Source organism: Haemorhous mexicanus, chromosome 15 (genome assembly GCF_027477595.1).
Source record: "Haemorhous mexicanus isolate bHaeMex1 chromosome 15, bHaeMex1.pri, whole genome shotgun sequence".
Lineage (NCBI taxonomy): Eukaryota > Metazoa > Chordata > Aves > Passeriformes > Fringillidae > Haemorhous > Haemorhous mexicanus.
In genome coordinates this window covers 11,239,440-11,261,714 of record NC_082355.1, presented here as the reverse complement: position 1 = coordinate 11,261,714, position 22,275 = coordinate 11,239,440, and the positions used below count along the sequence as shown (strand labels likewise).

General features: G+C 40.1%; 1 protein-coding gene across 2 annotated transcripts in view; it reads left to right on the top strand.

The window, feature by feature from the left end:
- The window catches only part of ATP10B (ATPase phospholipid transporting 10B (putative)), a 45,989-nt gene extending 25,383 nt beyond the window's left edge, over positions 1 to 20,606 (top strand). Inside the window, exons 8-21 of one of the 2 annotated variants that reach the window (XM_059859955.1) lie at positions 762 to 997; positions 4,251 to 4,430; positions 4,963 to 5,548; positions 6,064 to 6,170; positions 6,872 to 6,998; positions 8,483 to 8,667; positions 10,770 to 11,082; positions 12,216 to 12,292; positions 12,846 to 12,971; positions 14,081 to 14,281; positions 14,897 to 14,977; positions 15,085 to 15,189; positions 15,654 to 15,841; positions 18,132 to 20,606. In XM_059859955.1, coding sequence (XP_059715938.1) covers positions 762 to 997; positions 4,251 to 4,430; positions 4,963 to 5,548; positions 6,064 to 6,170; positions 6,872 to 6,998; positions 8,483 to 8,667; positions 10,770 to 11,082; positions 12,216 to 12,292; positions 12,846 to 12,971; positions 14,081 to 14,281; positions 14,897 to 14,977; positions 15,085 to 15,189; positions 15,654 to 15,841; positions 18,132 to 18,630 — 3,011 coding nt within the window. In that variant the 3' untranslated portion in view covers positions 18,631 to 20,606. The remainder of the gene's footprint in view (positions 1 to 761; positions 998 to 4,250; positions 4,431 to 4,962; positions 5,549 to 6,063; positions 6,171 to 6,871; positions 6,999 to 8,482; positions 8,668 to 10,769; positions 11,083 to 12,215; positions 12,293 to 12,845; positions 12,972 to 14,080; positions 14,282 to 14,896; positions 14,978 to 15,084; positions 15,190 to 15,653; positions 15,842 to 18,131) is intronic. The other variant, XM_059859956.1, reaches the window with a different exon arrangement.
- Positions 20,607 to 22,275: the final 1,669 nt, after the last annotated feature.

Below are 22,275 nucleotides of genomic sequence, written 5' to 3'. Positions count from 1 at the left end.
CTGCTGTTGCAGAGATTCACAAAAGTGAAGGTGGTTTAAATGATTCAGAAGGCAGATGGGAAAGGATTCCCAGATCCCTCTGCAGGCACCTCCAGGATTTGCCCTGCATTCAAAGAAAACACTTTCATTTCTGAATGAACACCAGACAACCTTTTATAAGCCCACAAACTGATGCTAGTTAATATTTAAACTCAATGGGTCCAAAAGTAATTATTTCTGTGACTATGTAAACGCACACTTCTGTGTGATGTGAAAAATACAGGGACTCATTTCCTGGAGTGGATCCTGGCTGCAGTCCGGGTCTGAAGGATCCTGGCACTTGGTGCTCTGAATTCATGGTGTTGACTCAGGCTCCTTCTTCGTCATTACTTTCATGCTCTGTGTAGTGGAAAGGATCCTGTTAAGCTAGCAAGCAGCTGCCAAAAAGATGTTTGTGTTCTGTGATTGAAAACCTTAGCAGATTCGTGAATTTCCATATTTCAACAGCAAAAAGCAGCTGAAGAGAAGAAACATTAAGAGAAGCCCATAAAAGTGACTGATCACTTTGAAAACACATTTTTATTTTCTTTCAATAATAACAGTGGCAATTGCCACAAACTGCAGAACAGTGGGCAGTGAAATTTTTCTGGTGATGGCTTTTGAAATGTTTTGGCTTTGATTTAGTTTGTTAACTGATCAAGGAATTCCTCCCAAACAACAACAAAAAAAAAAAAAAAAAATCAAAGAAGAATCAGAAGTCAGGTTTCGATTTTCTTTTACAGACAGGCGACTGAAAACACAGAGAGAGCTGGATTTAGACAATGAGGATTTTGCAAAGCTTCAGCACTTCACTCTTCCTCCCATGAACCCTGGGAGACCAGCCACCTGCAAGCCCAGCAGCGTGAGGCCTTTGAGGAGGTGCCAGAGCGACCGGGCGCATTCCAAGGGCCACGCCAGGAGCAGGTCCGTGGGGCGGCGCGACAGCAGCCAGTCCCAGGTGGCCTTCAGCAGCCCCATCGTGAGTACAGCAGCCTGAGCCAACACCTCCTAACTTACCCTTCTGCTGCTTTTGGGATGGAAAAATGTGGGAATCAGAAAGATAAACCTTCACAGACTCAAGAGGGTTTGATTCACAGCCTTAGAGTAGTCTAGATTGATGTGAAAGCAAGGTACACAGACATTGAACAGAGAAATCATCAACTTATGTTTCTATAGAATATGCCTTAAGTAAGAGACTGCACTAGATAAGATGATGAAGGGTTTTAGAGTGTTGCATTGATTTGTGGAACCAAACAAACTCCACAACTTTGTGGAAGTTGTAAAGCCAGTATGTTTATTGCAGCACTGGACACATGTGGGAATCATTCCCCTAAAATGACGTGAGTGCCTTTGGGAACTCCAAATTCTTTTTTATCTCCCTCTCAAATACACATGCATGCAATTTCACAATAGGTTCATGCATATTCATTCTACTGATTTCATGTGTCATTTGCTGCTAATTTTTCTTTATCAGAAAGAACTCCTGGGTCAGGAGTCAGACTAAACAGCTATGTTGGCAAGCTACAGACTTACTTTAAAGATGTACATTTCACCTAAATTAAAGTGGATTTCTACTCTGGAAAATTTCCACTCTGTCTCAGTATTGTGATTTGAATAGAATAAGCTAAGAGTTATAATATAATAGAGCTAGATGTTATAATAGAGACATATATGTGTACATGTAACAAGACCTTATTGGACAAAACTATCCACATTGCAGCAGAAAGAAGTAAAGGTGACAGGTTAGAAAAGCAAAACACTCTGTAGCAACTGTCCATTGGATTAGAAAGTTATATACTGTCTGCAACAGAGAATTTGTGACCATCTTAGACTATGGCTGACTGCCTGCGGTCTTTTAGATCTCATGGCCTTTGAGACTGATGTTATCTAAGCAATAAACCATTCTTAGTCTGGTTGTGGTCCTGTCCCTTCAATTAATGTAACAACAGCCACAGAGAGCCAACAGGTAGAGAGGAAAAATCCAAGCCTTGCTAGAGCTAAGAGAGGGAAGGGGAGACAAAGAATCAGAGTCCTCAATTGGAGCATGCAGGCTGCAATCGGGGGGAGCAGGATCTGTTGCAATTTAGATCTGAAGCTTCCCAAATTCACCCACGGCCTAATTAAAGTCAGACTGTTCTGCTCTTCTTGAAAGTTTTTCAACAGACGTTCCAGACAAGGCTTTTTTGAACACTGAAAGGTCATACACTGCTACCAACATGTTCTATGAAAAATCCTTTCTTTAAGATTTTTCCTTATGGAGAAGCTGAGAGGCCTCAGGAACAAAATGCAAACAATTCTTATCTGCTGCTGTGGAATGCAACAGGTGGATCTGTGATTGGTCTCATCTGGTTGTTTCTAATCAATGGCCAATCACAGTCCACGTGTCCAAACTGTCTCAGTCAGAGACAAACCTTTGTTATTCATTCCTTTTCTATTCTTAGCTTAACATTCTGATAAAATCCTTTCTTCTATTCTTTTAGTATAGTTTTTAATATAATATTTATCATACATTAATAAACCAAGATTCTCGTCTCTTCCCTCATCCTAAGACCCCTGTGAACAATGCATCAATACACTTTCAAAATTAGAATTCCAATTAAAATTAAAGGCCCAGAAAACCCATCCAAATATTTTTATTTAAAAAAAAATAGTCAAATAAATGCAGAATTCTCAGAACTATATTTGCTGCAGTTGTTGTAAGATCCTATTTACCTCACTCAGTTCTGCTGTCATGTAGTAAGTAGCACTCAGAACTCCTACTGTTCTTGGAATATGGGAGTTCTGGAAGTTGTTATCCAGCCCAAACCTCATGAGCTGCTGAGAACATCTCCGTGGATTCTTGAGAACCCATGAGCCATGACTTCTGAGAACTTCTTATAGGTCATGACTATTGAAGGATGATAAAGAAATTTCTTGCCAGTATATTTTCCAATCACATTTCTTGCTGCCAGGCCTTTTCTTTTTCTTCTAGAAATAAATATTTTTTTAAATTCACTGTAAAGCAATATCTGAGGAACTAGTATCAAATGCCTCTTTTGTGGAAGAACATTAAGCTGCTGTTATGGAAATAACCAGCCTTAGCTGCTCAAAGGTGTCACTCTCTCTGGATAAATTGTTTTAATGCCCTAGACAATTGTGAAAATAGAGACATTAAGGTATGGCACAGAGCCTGCCCTGTATGACCTTTAAATGAGACATATTACTATCCTTTGCCACCTGAGTCAATTCCCTATTAATAAAATGGGAATAATAAATTTTTGGTCTCTCTGTAGTTCCTGCCCTTTGGAACTCACACCACCTCCTCTGATGCATTTTTACTCTGCTGCAAATCTGTAGGATCCTTAGTGCTCCTGGTATACAGAGTGTGCTTGTAGACCTGTGGTATGTCAGCAGACAGAAGTTTGTGAGAAAAATCCATCTTTCAGCAATGGAACACAATAAAAAAAATTAACACTTACTCTCTCTACCTTTAGGGGTTCTTATGAATTAAGGGAGTGACAGTACATTTCCTTCTAGATTTAATAGTTCCAATAAAAGTGCCTTGCTATTAGAAACATTTAACAAAGATTTTCATTGTCCCGTGGTCATCAGGTTTTCATGCCATCAAGTAGAAGAAATGTTATCAAGTTAATGAGGAAACCTTAAAACTGAATGGCACTAGCCATTTTATATTGGCATTTTCAATAACAAAATTGCCAACATTGAAAAGGTGGCAAATTTAAATTATTGTCATCATTAGTGCTGTTTTTTTCAGTTTTCTTTTTTGCTTGGTTAGGGTTTTTAATATATGTTCAGGCTGAAAATTCAGGTCAGCGGTGTTTTCACTTAATGTGAAAAAGAAGATGCGAAAAATTGTTCTGATAAATGCTGATTTTTTTATTGTTTTGTTTTTAAAACCTGTCTCTGATGCCACAATTAGCCTGTCAATTTTCAGTTTTTCCAGAGAAAACTTTCGAGTTCAGAAAGTTGCTGCTGAAGAGAAATGCCCAGTAGTGCATTTTCTGATTTTTAGTAGATTTCAAAAGAAATAAAATTCTAAGATCATCTTCATTTTGAAGATGCATTTCCTTCTAATTATCTACTTATGCAGCTTTTTGAAAGACATCATCTTTCCATAGATGTTAAGTACAAAAGGCATTTTCTAGGTCTAAATTCAAGAAGTCTGTGAAGTTGCCAGTTATTCCTTGAGGACAAGGGAAAATGAAAATTATCCTGAGTAATTTCTCTTCCAGGAAAAGTATGTGACTCCTGACAGCAGGCTGCTGCGGCGAGTGCGAGAAGCTGCCCTCCAGACTGAGAGCTTTTCTCCTTTCATACACATGAAGACTTCCACGTCCTTTACTGACTTTTTTCTTGCTCTTGCCATTTGCAACACAGTTCTGGTCTCCACAGCTACTGAGCCAAGACAAAGGGTAATCTAACTTTAAATACATGAGGAAAATGGGCCATGCTTCCATTTAACAACGTAGAGTCCAGTGAAAACTGAAGTGGTGGAAAATGGTTTGTTTGACAGTTGTCCTCTAGTTCCTTTATATTTTCTGTAACATCTACTGTTCCATGCCTGTGTATCCCTTCCTAGCTTGTTTTGTGTTTGATAAATAGCTAAGGCTACCACAAGATCTGCACTTTTTCTTTTAGATTTTGTATTATGTATGCTGTAAGTTTGTTGAACAGACTGGGTTTCCTGGCAATTGACAGAACTACAAGGGCTTCATTACATCTTTGCTTCTGAAGCAGAGATACAAATCACCATCAAATTTGGATGCCATCTCTCAAATGACTTCTGTAGTAAATCCTTCCACCACAGTTAAATGGCAGGAGAGGGGAACAGGGAAAGTTGCAGTTATTGTCATTTAGATGCAGAAAAGTAGAGAGAGGTTTTGAGCGGGCTCTTAAAGTTCACATTGATTTATTTTTAACCTTTGGTTTTTTTCCTTTTTCTAGGTCACAATCCCACCACCAATAAAACCTTCAGGAATCACCCTGGAGAAGATTCATCAGCTATTTCAAAGGCTAAAATTAGCAAGCCTCAGTCAATCTTTTTCATCATCTCAGTCTAGCTCACAACTTGGTGCCAGCTTCAGCGCAAAGAACACCGAGGAGCCCCTTGCTGTGCTGGAGGGCTGTGACAATGAAAACGACAGCTCTGCCAGCACTGGAGGCCAGGAACTCCAGGACAAGGCCAGCACGGAGATTGGTACTGCTTCCTTGGATGAAGTTTTTGGGTCTGCAAGCAACACTTCTCTGCCAGCAGAGTTTTGTTATGAGGCTGAGAGCCCGGACGAGGCAGCTCTGGTCTATGCTGCCCAGGCCTACGGCTTCGTCCTCGTGTCGCGGACGCCCGAGCAGGTCATGGTGCAGCTCCCTCAGGGCACACTCCTGACCTTTGATATCCTCTACACCCTGGAGTTTGACTCAGTCAGGAAAAGGATGTCTGTGGTGGTGAGACACCCTCTAACCAAGGAGATTGTGGTCTACACAAAAGGTGCTGACTCTGTAATAATGGACCTGCTGGACAGCTCCTCCAATGGTAATTAGCCAGGGAGCTTTTTCTGTTGTGTCTCCTAACAAGAAGTGTGCTCTAGTCTTTTCTGCATAAAATATTATATCAAGATATTAGGAGTATAAGGAAAGAATAAGCTTTGGCTAGTATTATCCTTGCAGATCAGAACTGAGATATTTATTCAAGTTCAGAAGTGCTTAGAATATGAAATGGGATAATTAAAATTCACTGATAATACTAACCCATGGGGATTGTGTACTCTGCAATAATGCTGTCATAAGGGTCCAACCATTGTTTTTCAGGTTGTCAGCAAGAGTGCTATAATATTAATTTTAAAAAACACAAGTAATGTTATCTTAAAGGAAACAGGAGTTTTTAGAAAGATTTCAGCTTCTTCACAGCCAATACTTTTGAGCTTTTCAAGAACTTGCTATTGTAATGGAATCTACTTTTCTCCAATGCCCACTTTTTTTTAATCTGAGGCCATTAGATTGAAAATTATCTGTACTTAAAATATGGAATCTTTTCCTTGTGTTTCACAGGTGACATTAGCTCAGACAAGAGACTGAAAAGAATAAAGGAAAGAACACAGAAGCATCTGGACTACTATGCCCATGATGGACTGAGAACCCTGTGCATGGCTAAGAAGGTGGGAGAGAACCAGGATCCGTACATGTCAACAGAATTGCTAGAAAAATATAGTGGTTATTCTTCTGCTTGCTTCAGACAACCAGCCAGATATAGCCCATCTCTTTGTCCCTCTCTTTGCCTTGTCTGGAGCCTTTTTTTCCTCTCTTTCTTCAATGTGACCAAATGAGGGATTTTTAGTCAGTCTCAAAACATTTATTTTTATTTCTCCTATAGTAACTCCAGCTGACCTACTCTACAGTGCTTCCAAGCAAGAAACAGAGTCTGCAGAGCAGCCAACCTTTTTCTCTTTTGCTTGGCATTCAACTTTCAAAAACCTTGCTCTCAGCCTGAATTAGTGAATTTTAGTGTCATACTTTCATACAGAAGTTGTCACTGTGCAACAAATAGGTCATTTGTAGGCTGATCTACATGTCTCCAAGCTCTGGAGACATGTAGATCAGCCCTCAGAAACCGTGTGCTCTCAGCTAAGGAAGAGTTGTGTGAGCAAGAGTTTCTCTACGTCATATTATTGAGTCTCAGCTGTAGGTCATTTGTACAAATTACTTGTTCTTGCAGTTTTCTCTTGGAAAAGTCTGCATTATTTTAAAGATGACACAGTACTTTACCAGTTTGGATACGAGTTAAGTCTCTGCGATCCAGAATGTTGGCATTCCTCTCTTATTTAAATTTCAAATAAACAGTTTAAATTGTGTTACGCAGGTCTTGAATGAAGATGACTTTCAAAAATGGGCCAATTTTCGTCGGGAGGCAGAAGCTGCAATTGACAACAGAGAGGAGCTGTTAATAGAGACAGCACAGCATCTGGAGACCAAACTCACCCTGCTGGGTAGGTAAAATAAGAATTGCCATTGTGTGAATTATCACTTGCTCTCTCGTGATAGTCTTGGCAGTATGGCAGACAACAGCTTACACTAATTTATATCTAAAACACTTCCTCTGTGGTTTGGAAATCTCCAGGCTAGGGAGATAAAATCCAATGACAGTGTCTGTACAAGTTCTGGTGCATTTTGGGCAGCAGTAACTTTTTCAAAGTTACTTGAAGCTATTGTGTGCCCCAAGCAAAGAACATGCACATCAGCTGCATGTTACTGTGGCTCAGCTGACATAGTAGATAATGAAGTTCCCACAATTCAATCATGCATATCCTTAGATAAACTTATAAAATACTATAAATTAACTTCAGTTTTGAGCATGAATTCTGAGGGAATTTTGGTAATTGAACTGTATTATAAAATCCAGTAACTTGAACATGTAGGTGTTTTGCTGCTGAGTTCCTGCCGTTGTTGCATTGTTGTGCTTGCTTTGTGCACTTTGTAAAAAAGATATTTAGCATCAAAACTTACATTGATTGACATTTCTGCATCATTCATCAGAGTCATATCGAACAACATCATTCTGTTAAATTATGGAACACTGCAGTGCTTTCTGTTCTATTTTGTTTGCAAACATTTTGTTCTCTACAACTTGGATTTTTGAAGCTGTCTGCCTCATTTTTCTCCGACTGCAATTTGTGAATTTCTGTGATTGCAAGCAATCGCTTATATTATGGCTTCTCATAATCTCTACAGTGATTTAAAAATTTAGAGTAATAATGGTAAATGCCATAAGCAGGCCACATAAGAGGTAATGTAGATCCTGTCAGAGTCTGTTACCTTTGCCAATTACTAAGGCTCTATGTGCTTTCACACTTTAATTTGCAAAAAGTGTTCCCTTAGCCTAAATCAATATCTATCTTTAGTGTACCACAGTTACAGCATCTTCAAACTGACCTCTAGTGGAAGGGATAAGGAGTACTGTAACATTCAGATGGTCATTTCCCAGCATCATCAGGATGAATGTTGGCATCTGCTTCTAAGTTCGTGCATGTTCAAAAAGAAAATGTACTGTACTGTTTCTTCTGCCTTTGATGGCTGAAGCATCTGGCTTGACAACAGGGACAGCATCCATTTAAACAGTCAAAGTTCATCTTTTCTGGTTGCTTTGATGGGACTTAATGCAGTATTTTTAAAATTCATATGCTGTGATTCCTCTGCCAGCACATTGTCATTCTGGATTATTAGGAAGAAATGAAACGCATTGTTCTTGCAATGAGCAAAATGAAGAGACAGAACTTGATTGTTGACACATTCAGACCTTAATCCAAATGCAGATCATGTGTCGGCATGTTTATTTGTTGGACAAAACCTTGGTTCAATTCTCAATAAGCTCGGGAGCGTGATTGGAAAGCAAAGAGCTTTTTTTAAACAAGAAAATAGCAACTTAACTTTCAAGAAAAAGAAAATTATTTCTCTTCTTTTCCTCTTTGCCCAGGAGCAACAGGGATTGAGGATCGCCTGCAAGATGGAGTACCTGACACTATTGTATCTCTCAGGGAAGCTGGGATAAAAATTTGGGTGTTGACAGGAGACAAACAGGAGACAGCAGTTAACATTGCATACTCCTGCAAGCTTCTGAACCAAAGGGACACAGTCTTCACCATTAACACTGAAAATAAGGTGAGTAAAGAAAGACAAAAGGCACAGAATTTGCTATCTTACCTTTTCTTTGTGTCTTGCAGTTTGGCATTCCGTTGCCTTAGACCTCACTAAACAACAGTCAAAAAACCCCAAATAGCATAAGGAGCAGGAGGCACAGTGAGCTCAGCTCTTCCAAGGGCTGGCACGAGGCTGTGGAGGGCAGGCAGGGCTTCCCTGTGTGACCAGACAAGTTACCCATCTGAGTTGCCTCAGCTTGTCTCCCCAGAGAACCAGGGTTACCCATACAAGTTTGCTTTTCTCAATAAAGCTATTGTGAGGATTAAGTAACCACTGTTAAATACTGGCTGTTTTCCTTGTTGTAGGCAGTTGCATGGAGCAGTGAGTGGCCTGGTTTCTAACTGCTTTTGTCTGCAGCTAGTAGCTCTCCAAACGAGAAAAAACCCCGTGCAAATATCTGTCTCTTTCAAAGTCATGGAAATAGAGAAACACAAAAAGATTATGTGGGATCAGGCACAGAAAACATTCCAAGGTGTAATTCCATTTGAAACACAGATCTGCTTTAACAGGAAGCAGAATGAATGTATTTAGGATGGAAATTAGACAGTGACCTGTGCCAGAGCAGAGATGCCACAGGCAGGACCACCCTGGCTCCCAGAAATGCCAGCATGGGCACTTGCCCACAGCAGCCCCTGTGGTTCCAGGCTCAGAAGCAACCTGCATACACATGGGGACTTTGGGAATCCCCATGGTTCAGGGGACACTGGAGTTTCTCCACAATAAGATTTAGTTCTTCCCTCCCTTTCAAAATTAAACCAAAGACAAACTTCTGAAAGAGGCTCCCAATAGCAGCAGTGAGGGACACAAGTAATACATACAAAGCATTTAACCAGTTAATTTTGCCAAACTTAGGTCTTGAAGTGGTGTCAGTGGGAAGGGTCTCTCCTTACCCCTGAGCCCAGCAGATTATTCAAACACTGAAAAGGAAATATCTTCCAAGAAGATGCAACATGATTAGGTAGCTTGGCAGATTTGTTTTAAAAGGCAAGTCAAGGCAAACCAGGAATTTCCACTACTGTTTTTGGTTTGTTCACAGAAAAATTACGTTTCTTCAATATTTTTAGGGGTTTTAAGTGTTCATGCTAGGTGCAGGTTTTTATTAGATGTCAGAGGTACATTTGATTCCAGAACCTCCCACTTAAGTGTAATTTAAATCTTGCAAACATCCTACACATGTACCGTATGCTACATAAAGTGAAAATAACATTATAGAACTGAATCATCACTCAATAAAACTGACAGAAAAAGCAGAAAGAGGAGCAATTAGCTCCTCAGATATTCAGGGCCATGCCACAGAAGGAGGACTTTACTAAGAGGGAGCAAAATAACTTTGATATCATTTTGAATTTTCTCTGATAGTGACATGCCAATTTAGGAGATCTGGATGGGAGAGGTGAGAGTTTTCCCCTTAAATCTGTTTCTATCTAGTACTAAGTCAATTCCAGTTGTTGGTATCTAAAAGGGGGCTTGATCCAACATGAAGCAGATTTGCTAAGACAGCAGGACTTTGTTTTTGAGGCACAGTGCTTGAAAATATGAAGTTTTATTTCTGTTTTTAATTTAGACACACGCCTGATATGTGATTTAGAAAAGGCCTAACTCTGAAAGTTACTGGGTAATTTTGAAAATGTGGACCTCTTGTTTCTCTTGCACAGTTTGTTTTTTGTGTAAGCCAATGCTGCAATATCTCACATCATTCATATCAGAACTAGATTTTTTAATCTCCTTGAAAGAAAATATTTCCTTTTTAATTTCTGAACTCTCAGCATAAATCCATACATGCCTTCCTGATGTAAAGAATATATTTTCTTTTAGAATAATTCCTTACCTCAGTTAACTGGCTGATAAAATGTGCACTGTTTTCACTGAGGGATTGGATGGTGTCATATTGAAATAATCTCCAATCAGATGAACCAGTGCATTTCTCAGTAAATTTCCCCTCATGTTTATCTGATAGGCTTAAACCCGCTGGCATGATTATACAAGCACACATTTGGCAAGGTGCCGTGCTGTAGAGGGAGATGGAGATAACTATTTCTAGAACCATGTCTGTTTTCCCACAGGAAACTTGTGAATCTCTCTTGAATTTAACCCTGGAAGAGGTGAAGAAGAATTTCGAGTGCGACAAACCGCGGAGGAAGTTTTTTGGCATCATCCCCACATCCTTGCCAGCCCCCGAGGCCCCCAGCCCCGAGTTTGGGCTGGTGCTGGATGGGCGGACGCTGACCACCATCCTGCAGGGAGGGCTGGAGGAGAAGCTGCTGGAGCTGGCGCGGCACTGCCGCTCCGTGCTCTGCTGCCGCTGCACACCGCTGCAGAAGAGCATGGTGGTCAAGCTGGTGCGGGGGCGGCTGAAAGCCATGACCCTCTCCATAGGTACCTCCGCTCTGCATCCCACAGGGGACACGGGAAGAGGGGTCTTTCTTGGAGAGAAGTGTGGGGGATGTATTGTACGGGGCAGAGTTTTGTGCCTCAGGTGGATGCAGTGAGGAAACAGCGTTGATTAATCTTTCCCGATCAAAACGCATGTGAAAGTCCTGCTTCAGCTTTCACAAAGCAAATCTGCCCCCCTTTAAACAGGATGAAGGCATTCCCAGCAGTCCCTTTCATATACATCAGTACAAACACATGGACATATTATCTCCAAAACGCCCTTGTTTTGGGCCTGGAAATCACTCATCATTAGTCACTATTTTATCTTTCCATAAAGCCCTTTTCCTGTCACATTTTCCCTGGGGAAAATAGAATTATCTCCAGAGTGGTATTAAGCACTGACTCACTTGCCTTTTACCTCCAAATATTTTGAAATGCTTTGAGTTTCCTTCCACACTTTTGGTAAGTGATACCACTAAAATCCCTGGTGAATTGATTTAGATGACTCCAAACTAAACAAAACACCTCTGTGGACAAAACAAAAAAGGAAGTCTATTGTATTTTTGAAATATTACTTTGCATTACAGTTCAAACCATAAGCTTTCAACCTTCTGCTTCATTTACTTTACCAACTAACCTAATTTACAATCTCCATATTGAAAGAAATAAGCATGGCTGTTCTTTCCCTGGAAATTTGGTTACATATTTAACATATTGCTGCAAGCTGAAATGAGCAAAATAATTCTTGAAACTGGCTTGTTACGTTGTCATCTGCAATCAAATTTGTCATAGATTCAGAGAATTCAGTGAAATAGGGTGTTGCAAAACATGTTCCTGAGCATATGGATTTGGCCAAGCAGAAACACAAAATGATGCTGATGTAAATGGTGTGGGGGTTGCTGTGTCACCATCCAGCTGCTCCCAGTGCTGAATTTTCCTCTGGTGGAGCCAGGGAAGGAGGGAGACCAAGACCAGAGCCTTGATGTTCTGCTTGATGCCACGCATCAGTTCCCCTGATCGAGCTGCATGGTGGTACAGAATATTTGAAATCTCAGCATAGCTGAGATTATTTCCTTCTTCTGATGCAGGCACCCTTTCTTGCATTGTTATTGCTCCCTCCTGTCTTCCCACTCTAGGGGATGGTGCAAACGACGTGAGTATGATTCAAGCAGCTGATATTGGAATTGGAATATCTGGCCAAGAAGGCATGCAGGTACCTCTCAGTTTCTTTCCTCTTTTGTCAGGTAGTCCCTTTAGGCTTAATAAGCTTCATAGCAGCCCTACACTGTCAAGTGTCATTTTAAAAATGTAAGTTAGAATGATAAATTAATATTCAGTTTGTAATTATGGGTCGAGCTGCAAAAAAAAAAAGAAAAAAAAAAAAAAGCATTTTGAGCCAAAAAATTATCATATGAGGACAAACCTGTGTTTGCTCATGAGACTGGAAAATTAACAGATGTCTGCCCAGTGTTAGGTGAGCACCTGGTTTCTGAATCTTCTCAGCGGCTGCATTTGCAGGTTTCCAGGTTTTGTGGATTCTCTTCCACAGTCTTCTGCCCTGTGTCCTTTCCCACACATCCCCCTTCCTCATTCTCCTTCACTGGAGAGCTTTGCAGAGATAGAAAGTTCCAACTATGTTCTTGAGGGTCAGTTTGTTGGTTTGTTTCTTTTGCAATATTCAACAGTAGGAAATTACTTCAATGTCTGTGATCAAATTTCATTACATAACATGTTCTGTAAATGACCTTCTATTCCTTTTCCCCAAGGCTGTGATGGCCAGTGACTTTGCAATATCCCGATTTAAGCATCTCAAAAAGCTCCTTCTTGTCCATGGACATTGGTGCTATGCTCGCCTGGCAAAGATGGTGATTTACTTTTTCTACAAAAATGTGGTAAGATGATTAAAACTATTAAGTTTTCATCCCAGCAAAGGTTAATTCCAAGTCTGAGGGTTTTCTTGGTTGTGCTTTTTTTGGTTTTTGCAGGTTATACTCTTACTTTTTATGAAGCTACAGTTCATGTTTCTTCACTTTGCAAGTTTATAGTATGTCCCTTCCTTCTTAGCAAGGTGCTGCACAGAGCATTGAGAAAAATACAGGCTCCAAATATATTTTGAAATAGAATTATTCCAGAGGGAAAAAGGACTCAAGGTTTAGTAACTTTATATGGTAGCACAAGAAACTTTATTAATAATACCCATGAGCCTCAAAATAAAATTTGCATAAGGGAGATCAGATTATTAGCGCTCGAATGTAGATGAGTGTGCACTAAGAATTGCCTGCCTTGAAACCTCTGAATTTTTATAGGAACCACTTGCAAGTAATGATGCCCTAATATCTGTCATTTTTATTAAAAATTTAATGTGTATGCAAATGATTTATGCATTGAAGTATGATATAAAGTGGAAAAAATGAAGTAATTCAGTTTTTAAAAGACTGGGAAAACAAGTCCATCTGACATGAAATACACTCCGAGCATGAAAGGCTTTTTACCTGGAATTCAAGGCATCTGGTTTTTTGTGAAGTTTGTAATAATTTTCAATAAGGATTACTTCTTAGTACTGTCAAAATTTGCAGTGGAAATGAACACTTTGCTTTTTTTGATATCCTTTTAGAGTTCAAAGGCTATTTATTTGCAATGTGAAATAGTTCTCCAGACTAGGATGCTGCTGTTCTTTAATCTCCCCCATAGCATCAGGGAGCAGCATGCCTTTGATTCCACATGGACAACAAGATTCTAAAAGGATTCTGAAATCTGGTGCTCAGGGCTGTAAACAGTTTACTTAGTTATTCTTTGATATATTCTCAAAGAACCATAATGGCTTTTAAAAAGCTGTATCACAGTGGATCACTGTGAAAGAGACCCTTAAGGTATATTGCTCTGTGGAATGAAGTGCAGTGCCTTTAGCCAAAATCCTGTCCTCTCAGGAGGCTCTGTTAATTACCAGTGTCTCAGTAAACACCACAGGTGGAACTCTGTGTTTGTTCTTGCTTCTCCCCAGTGCTACGTCAACCTACTCTTCTGGTACCAGTTCTTCTGTGGCTTCTCAGGCAGCACCATGGTAGATTACTGGCAGATGATTTTTTTCAACCTCTTCTTCACCTCAGTGCCCCCTCTTCTCTTTGGAGCCCTTGACAAAGATGTTTCTGCAGAAACGCTCCTACGTCTGCCCGAGCTGTACAAGAATGGACAAAATTCAGAGGTAAGTCATGACTGCTGAAATAACTGCTTGATAATCCAAAGGACCACAGGTTTCTTTTGTTTAGGAATGAGGGAAGGAAGAAAAGAGTTTAGACTTACTTCGAATGTTGAAACAACATTCTGTCGTTTCAACATTCTTCTGTCAATCTTCTGTCTCTCCAGTAATGCATTCTGCTCCATGGGAGCTGTGACACCACAGGTCACTAGATACATTTAAATGTGGCAAATAGTCAAAGTGAAATGGCACAAACTAAGTGTTGCGTTAGAAGAAAGGATTTTTGACCAATTTTATAACTCTAGAAGGAGCTTGGATAAAGAATTTGAGGAATAAGATCACTTGGGAAGGGATGTGATATTGGCAAAATTCAGCTTTTAATACTCTTGGTAGACTTGGTAATGTTCCTAAGGTCTATCTTTACTTAACACAGATAAAATGCCTGTTTAGAGATAAGCCTTTGGTTTAATCAGCTGCTCAGGAGGTATTTATTCATGGAAGGAGACCAGTTAGCAATAATTAATAGTCTGAATGGAAGAAAAACAGACAGCAATTATGTTTGCAGGACAGCCTAGAGATGTATATCCCATCATAATGACTGTTATCTGTAAACTCCTGCAGATATACAACTTGTCAGCTTTCAGTATTACAATGTTGGATGCCTTCTATCAAAGCCTCATTTGCTTCTTTGTCCCCTACTTGGTAAGTAACAGGCTAATTAATATTCTCACTCTCGTGTCCTCCTCAGAAGTAGTAAATTCAGTTCTGAATAATCAGGGTTCACCAGAGTCTCTCTGCCTGTTTTGCAGACGTACAAAGACTCTGACATAGATGTGTTTTCCTTTGGAAACCCCATCAACACCATCTCCCTCCTGACCATTCTCTTGCACCAGGCTCTAGAAATGAAAACATGGGTATGTATTTGACCTGTCCTGTTCACAGCACTGGGGGGGGGGGGGGGGGGGGGGGGGTGGGGTTGTGAATGCTGCATCTTGCATCTTGTGTAGGCGTAGAATTCTCTTTCAGAGTCATTTACCTGAATTCCGGGTCACATGAAGTAAGTAACAGGTACACTAAGATTTCACAAAGTGCCAGAATATTTTAGTAGCCCCAGGTTAATACCTTCATGTGCACAATGACAGAATTTGTTTCTATCACGCCTTTGGATAGGACAGTACAAAATACTTGCATACTTCAATATATGAAGATGTGTTACTTGGAGAACTGTATTCACTGCTGTTTTCTAAATTGCTTTCTGGCTGTTTCTCCTACTGCAGATTTCAGTAAAATGCACTGTTAGATGCACTCTTCCCAGCTGTCTTTGTCCCCTCCTGTCTTACACCCAGTCAGGGTCTCACTGGCATCACTCTGCTTGCAGACCGTGCTGCAGCTGGTGACAATGATCTGCAGTGTGGCTTTTTACCTCATCTTCTCCCTCATCTACAACGCTGCCTGCCTGCTCTGCAACCCCCCTACCAACCCCTACTGGATTATGGAGAGGCAGCTCAAGGACCCCATCTTCTATTTATTGTGCCTCATCACCCCTGCCATGGCGCTCTTACCAAGGTTTGAATGTTCTCCTCTTTTCCTTTTGTGGGTTTGCAGACATGGGAGTGCAGAAACAATAGTGATGTGAACAGATATGTGATGTGTCAGACACGTGCTGCACAGGGATAATTGATCAGAGTGGAAGTCAGATGCCTGAGTTCAACCTTCCAGTTCATGAACCATTCATTTACTCACTTATATAACCCTAGATCAGTCACTATATATCTTCTACTTTTCCCATCAGGAAAACCTTTCTTTTTGGGGTGCATCAAAACTTACCAGTACAGATCTGTTACCTAATTATTCACTGTCATAACCTCAATGTTGTTGAGCAGATCAAGATTATAAACAAATCTTTGAAATACTCTTATATGTTTGAGAGTTATTTGCTTGGACATTGAAAGAAGTGGGTTGGTTTGACTATCTTGCTAGTTTCCCTCTCATCCTAATTCCCATGAAGTAATACAGCACACTGGTATTACAAAATTCAGGACAATATTTTTAGCATCTGATTTTGTAAGTGCTTAAGGCATTAGAATCCGAGCCTTAACTTTGACTGAAAAGGAACTTTTCAAGAATAGATGGTGTTTTTCTTCAAACTATTATTATTTTCCCATTTGAGTTGAGATGCTCTTGTGATTTTGTTATATAAGTTCAGATCAGAATAAACAACACAATTCAGTAAGGTCTCATGTCTTCTGGGCAGGGCATCCTTTTCCAGTCTGTTTTGCTCCTGCATGACTTTTGTTTTCCTATCAGCCCTCATTCACAGTGGCAGTTTTGACTCTGAGCTTTCTACTGAGAGCTGCATCAAGCACGTGGTTAGAGAGCTCGTGTCTCCATCTTGGGAATTTAGCACACTTCTTGCTGCCACAGCAGGTTACTGAGGTTAAGGGTTATATATCCATATCTTTAAATCTGGACAACTGCTGTTCCTTTGTATTGGTACCCCAGATTATTTTCTGCACAGTCCATCAGCTGCAGAATATCCAGGTCCTGTTTCTACTCCAACTGAGCTGTGCCAGCAGATCACAGCAGTGGTGAAACCACCCTCTGCTGAAATGCTCTACATTTTAGCTTCCATTCCATGGTCCATTGCACTGTGCTGCCTGCTCCTTATCTCCTCACTTGGTGTCTGGAGGTTCTGGGTTCCTTCTAAAAGGTTTTGTTATTTTTAATATTTGCTCTCCTGTGCTCTTCCCCTCAGTCCTGCCTTTTGTTTGAGCTGCAGCACCCAGGGGGAGGCTTGGCCTGTGCCCTGCCTGGCCTCACACCCTGCAGGGCTGTGGGAGGGCAGGAGCAAGTGAGAGCAGTTTACAGGACAGGAGATGCAGTTTCCAATTCTTCCTCTGTCATCCTGTCTGGTTTACCTGGAACTTGCAAAAAAGATACAGAAAACCAGCTGAGGGGAAAGACACAGGACATTGTGTCCCACAGCAGAAAGTCTTGGGCTCTCCCATGATCTTCACTTCTTGAGCAGACCTGAGATTGTGTTGGGATTGACCAGCCTGAGCACAAGCACAGCAAATAAGCTATGCACTCGTGCTTGTGCAAGCCCAAGAAATCCACTGCCTTGGAAGCCCTTTCTGTACTGTGGCTTGTTAGCCTTTTCAGTCTTGTAAATCTTGTTTATACACATACAATGAGCAGCAGGATGTGAGGATGGCACCTTTCAAAATGCAATTTCACAGAGTACCCATGTTTGTTATAAAATACATGTTGAAGCCACCTATGTAAAGGTCACATCCTAATAAAAAGATGCCTTGAAAGAGACTTTGGTTTTCACACAAAGCTGACATGACATGGAGAGAAGAGAGGATGTATGCAATCTCACAGCACACAACATTTAGTTACATAAGATCTCTGTCCTGCAAAGGGCAGGGAGGACATTTCTGTTGCTGCTTTCTGAAAAAATCCAAAAGCTGAGGTTTTTAACTTCTGTTTTTCTCTTATATAAAAATTAAGATATCTTCTTTAGCCTGTTTTAGCAGTATAAATGCAACTACCATATTTTAAAATATTGCATCTCTTGAGATTTTTTTTCTATTTTTTTCACTCTTCAGCAAAAAAGTAGTTATAAATACTAAAAAAATGATAATATACACATGTAATTGACTCTATACAGGTCAAGCTAAATATATAGTAACACGTGTTAAGATCCAGGAGTCAACTTTCATCTGCCAGCTATAAGGTGTCTACCAGATGTCTGTAAAGCAATGGAAAATTAGTATCTGTATTTGGGACATGTGATGTAGATTATGGAATGAGCCCACTGATTAAAAAATCCATTCCCTTCCTCCCCCATCAGGTTCTTTATTTTTGCTCTACGAGGAACCCTTGGAGCATCTCTTGTTCTGAAAGCACAGCAGGTAGATAAACTTCCTAAGGAGCAACAGGATCTTGCAATCCAGAAACTAAGATCAAGAAAAGAAGCTACTTCTAGTGCACCTGTGGCCTCACCTGCATCTAATGATGACCTTGACCAAAGCATCAGCCATTTATGTGTGTCACCATTTCTACACCCAGCAGCAGCCCTGTCTCCCAGGGACACAGAACATCAGGGAGTTTCTGACTCTAATCCTCTTGGGAGAAGGACATATCAGGAAGGCTGTTACTTCTTTAACAAGTGGGCAGAGGAAGAATCTGCTGCTACTGATTCTTCAGCAGGGCCTTCCTCTGGCCATCATCCCCTTGTAGGCAGCAGGGAAACAGCTCCTGGGCAGGATGGTGGCAAACTGAGTCAAGATTATCTCAAAAACTTTAATTACGGAAGCCACCGGCGGTCAGTGAGCTCAGTGACACTCTGAAGAAATGTTCAGAAATGGAACCCACAGCCCATGTGGAGAAGGACCCAGCAGGGAAAATAAAAATGTTTATGTTTAGCCATTATTCTCCCTAGAAATGGAGAGAGAGGCAGCTGGAGTAGTGCAACAGCAACTCCAATATGCAACCTTAGCTGAATGCATCTTTGTCTGGGTTTATCAGTACGTGACTTTTTGATCTTCCTGGTCTGGTCATGTCACAGGAACATGACATGAGCATCACACAGTTGTTGAGAATTGCACAATTACTTTCTTTCAACAGATATTTTTGTATCATATTAATAGGGAATACTTGTGAAGTTTCAATGTTGTTATTATTATGCTATTGTGTTAATAGAAAGAGAATCCATTCTTTATTAAACCAAGTCTTATAGCAACACATCCCACTCTAGATTTTTCACTCTCAAAGTCTTAAAAGGAGCTTAGTAACTTAAAAATTATAATTCTGCATGAAAAATTACTACCTGCAGATACTAAAGGTACTTGCAGAATAATAGCAATGGAGAGACATTAGAGAGCATCCCAGGTTTTAATATATGTACTTTACACATACAACAATATCAGCTCTACAGCCTGCATTCCCTGAAGAGCAAGATTTTTATGCAGATAGCAGTTTGACCTGATATTGTTAAGAAAAGGACAAATGAGCTTATAAAAATAAGGAATACAAATACTGAACTACATAAACTGCCAAGACAACTCGGTGGTAAGAGGAGTCTACTTCTTCATACCTGCAGAAGTAGACAGAGATAACAAGTCACATTCAAGGATTTATGTCCTAGAATTCTTAAGCTGCCCCTGATTTTTCTTCTAGAAATTCAGTTTCTTATCTCAGTTCCCTATATCATTATGTGGTGCTGCTGCATTCAATCAAGTATGAATCATGCTCAAGGATGAATCTGCTCAGTTGGTCACATTCATTAGCTGATGGATGTCAATAATGGAGATTTTGACAAGACATATATGAAGGTCCCTAATCACATTGTAGTAAGTACATGGTGTAAAATGACCAAAATATGCATAATAGGTTATCCCTTTTTTGGTATCTCAGGGCAAAAAGATGCAGAAGAAAACCATAAGGTGTCACCATAATAACTACTTATTGCAATGCAATGAAAGGTGACTGATATTTCTTATAGAAATGTTGACTAGTAAGACCATTTTCCAAGGTTTTCTTCACAATGTGGGATGAAATCTTACCTAGTTTAAAATTCAAACCATCTGTACTTTTGTGAATCTACCACTGGTTCTGATTAAATAGGTTTTTAGCTTTTTTTATACATGCTGTGTTTAGCTATTTACTACTTATGACAACATGTGATCTTTCTAATAGCCTATTTAGCAAATGCTAATTTAACTTCTGTATGTTATAGTAATTACTGTAACTAGAGTCTTCAAGTTCATACTTTAAAACAACTCAGGCAAAACTGAGTCACATATCTCCCACTGACATTTCTGGTACCCAGAGCAAGATCACATGTAAGAACTCCTTGTGTTAGAGCATTAATTGTCAGCAATTAAACATTTCAGTAAGAGATTTTTTTTTTTTTTGCTTGATGAGAAAAATGAAGGAAAATAAGTATAGATGAGATTATTGTTAATGGAGGGTGAGATTGCTCAAATGTTTGCTCACTAGCTGGGAACGGACCCGGGGCAGCGAGACTAAAGATCAATCCTTTACCATTCACAGCTTATTTTTTACATTAAATGCTCCATTTCCTTTGAGCTTAAAGAAGATGTCAGTTGCTTACACATTGTACTACAAAATGTGAAGTGTTTTATAGAAATAAGTGGGGTAAGGTCATGCCTTGCTGTGCTGTTGAGAGGACAAAAACGGAGGTGAAGGAGTGCTTTTCCTGCTGTCACCCATGAGCAGCAAACTCCTTTTTCCAGAGGCTGCTCCTCTGCATAGCAGGAACCCTTATCAGAAGAGCTGGATGTCAAATGTATCTGAATGTGCACAGGGATGTGCACATTCAGGAGATGTTTAACCAATTCTGTAAGACTTCCTGAACTGAATGCCAGTTGTATGCCTTTCCTTTGAAACTGAAAGCCAAGAATTAATATCATGTTTTCTCACCAGTCTCTGCAAAATGGTTCTACCATGGATTTTGCCCTGGCTTAGGGTTAGAAAATAGCATAGAGGGGAGGAAAAACAGGATTGAATAGGAACTCCAACAAAATAACCCCTAAAAGCTAAATAAATCACTAAATAGTGATGCATTTCCTGCTGTGTCTGGGAATAAAAGAAGTGGAAGAGTCATTTTCTAAGTATTTTCTAAGCTGTAACCAAGAATAGTTATGTTGGTAAAAAAAAAAAAAAAATCAAATTTTGCATGGGTACAATTTTGCATGCCTTAAATAATTCTGTAGCTAAACATACAAACAGATAATTCTATTTTGTGGTAGATTGCCACAAATGGTCCAATGGATGAATTTACCTGGAGAGTTTGCAACATAGAGGAAAACCACCCCTTCATTTTCCTTGATTCTTGAGGAGAGAGAAAGCTGAAACAAACAGAAAAGAAAGGCTTGACCTCTGCATTGCAGCTGGCTCCAGAGCTTTCTGTGTGTCCCCTCCTGGGTGATAGTGCTGCCAGCCATCTTCTGAAGCAGATGCTGCCTCAGTCTGGACCCATATCAACTGCTAAACAGGGTGATCTTCCTTCTGCTCCTGGCTATGCACTTACCATGAACTATCTAATGTTAAAAAAAATGTTGAACAGGCACTTACTTCCCTTTGATCATGAGGTAAATTAGCTGAGACTATCCATCCTTTGGGGATGTAAGATCAAGAGAAAAAACTTTCTTTTCCAGTGAAAACAAGCCTCCAGCAAGACAGATAGTCTCCTAAGGAATTTCTTCGGAAGAAGGGAAGTGTATTTACTAAATGGGTTATTTAGACCTAACTGGATTTCCAAGGTAGCTTTATTTATTTATTTCAAGACATATTTCATAATACTGTCAAGGTCCATGTTCTATTAATTCTAATGTGAATGCTTCATAACAGAGCAGGTGTCTCATTTTTAATGTATGCTCTGGTGATATTCAATATTTCATATGCTTGGACAATAAAACAAATTAATGGAGGGAATGTGTGAAATTACTGCATTCTTTTTACTCGTGTCTATGATCTTATTTTAATGATTCTGCATATGGAGCAGTGCTGTGAGCTGTACATAGCTTTACCTAATGAAAAAGAGGAGGTGACATCTCACACAGAGGTGAGGAAGAACTGGCCTGCCAGGTCTGTTGTGGTCAGTGAAGAGCCACCCCTCATGTTCCCAAAACAGGCAAATTCTGGGCTCTTTTACCACCAGATGCAGAAGTGCCAACACACACACACCTCGTTCATGTCTGTCTCAATGCAGCCAGCTGGAGATGCCTCTGGCTTTATTGCTGATTATCTGTTGCAAGTCAGCAATAACTGTGCAGAGTAAAACCCAGAACTGTTCAGGTGGGAGAGAGGAAGGATTCCAGCTTGTTCTCTTTCCTTACATATCTCACTTTTAATACCATGTGGAGATGGGTTCTCTGCTACAGCACAGTGAGCAGCTACTTTTCCCAAAGATGAACTGCATTTACTTTCCCACTTAGTTGGCTGATGCTGAAATGTTTAATTCATTTGTT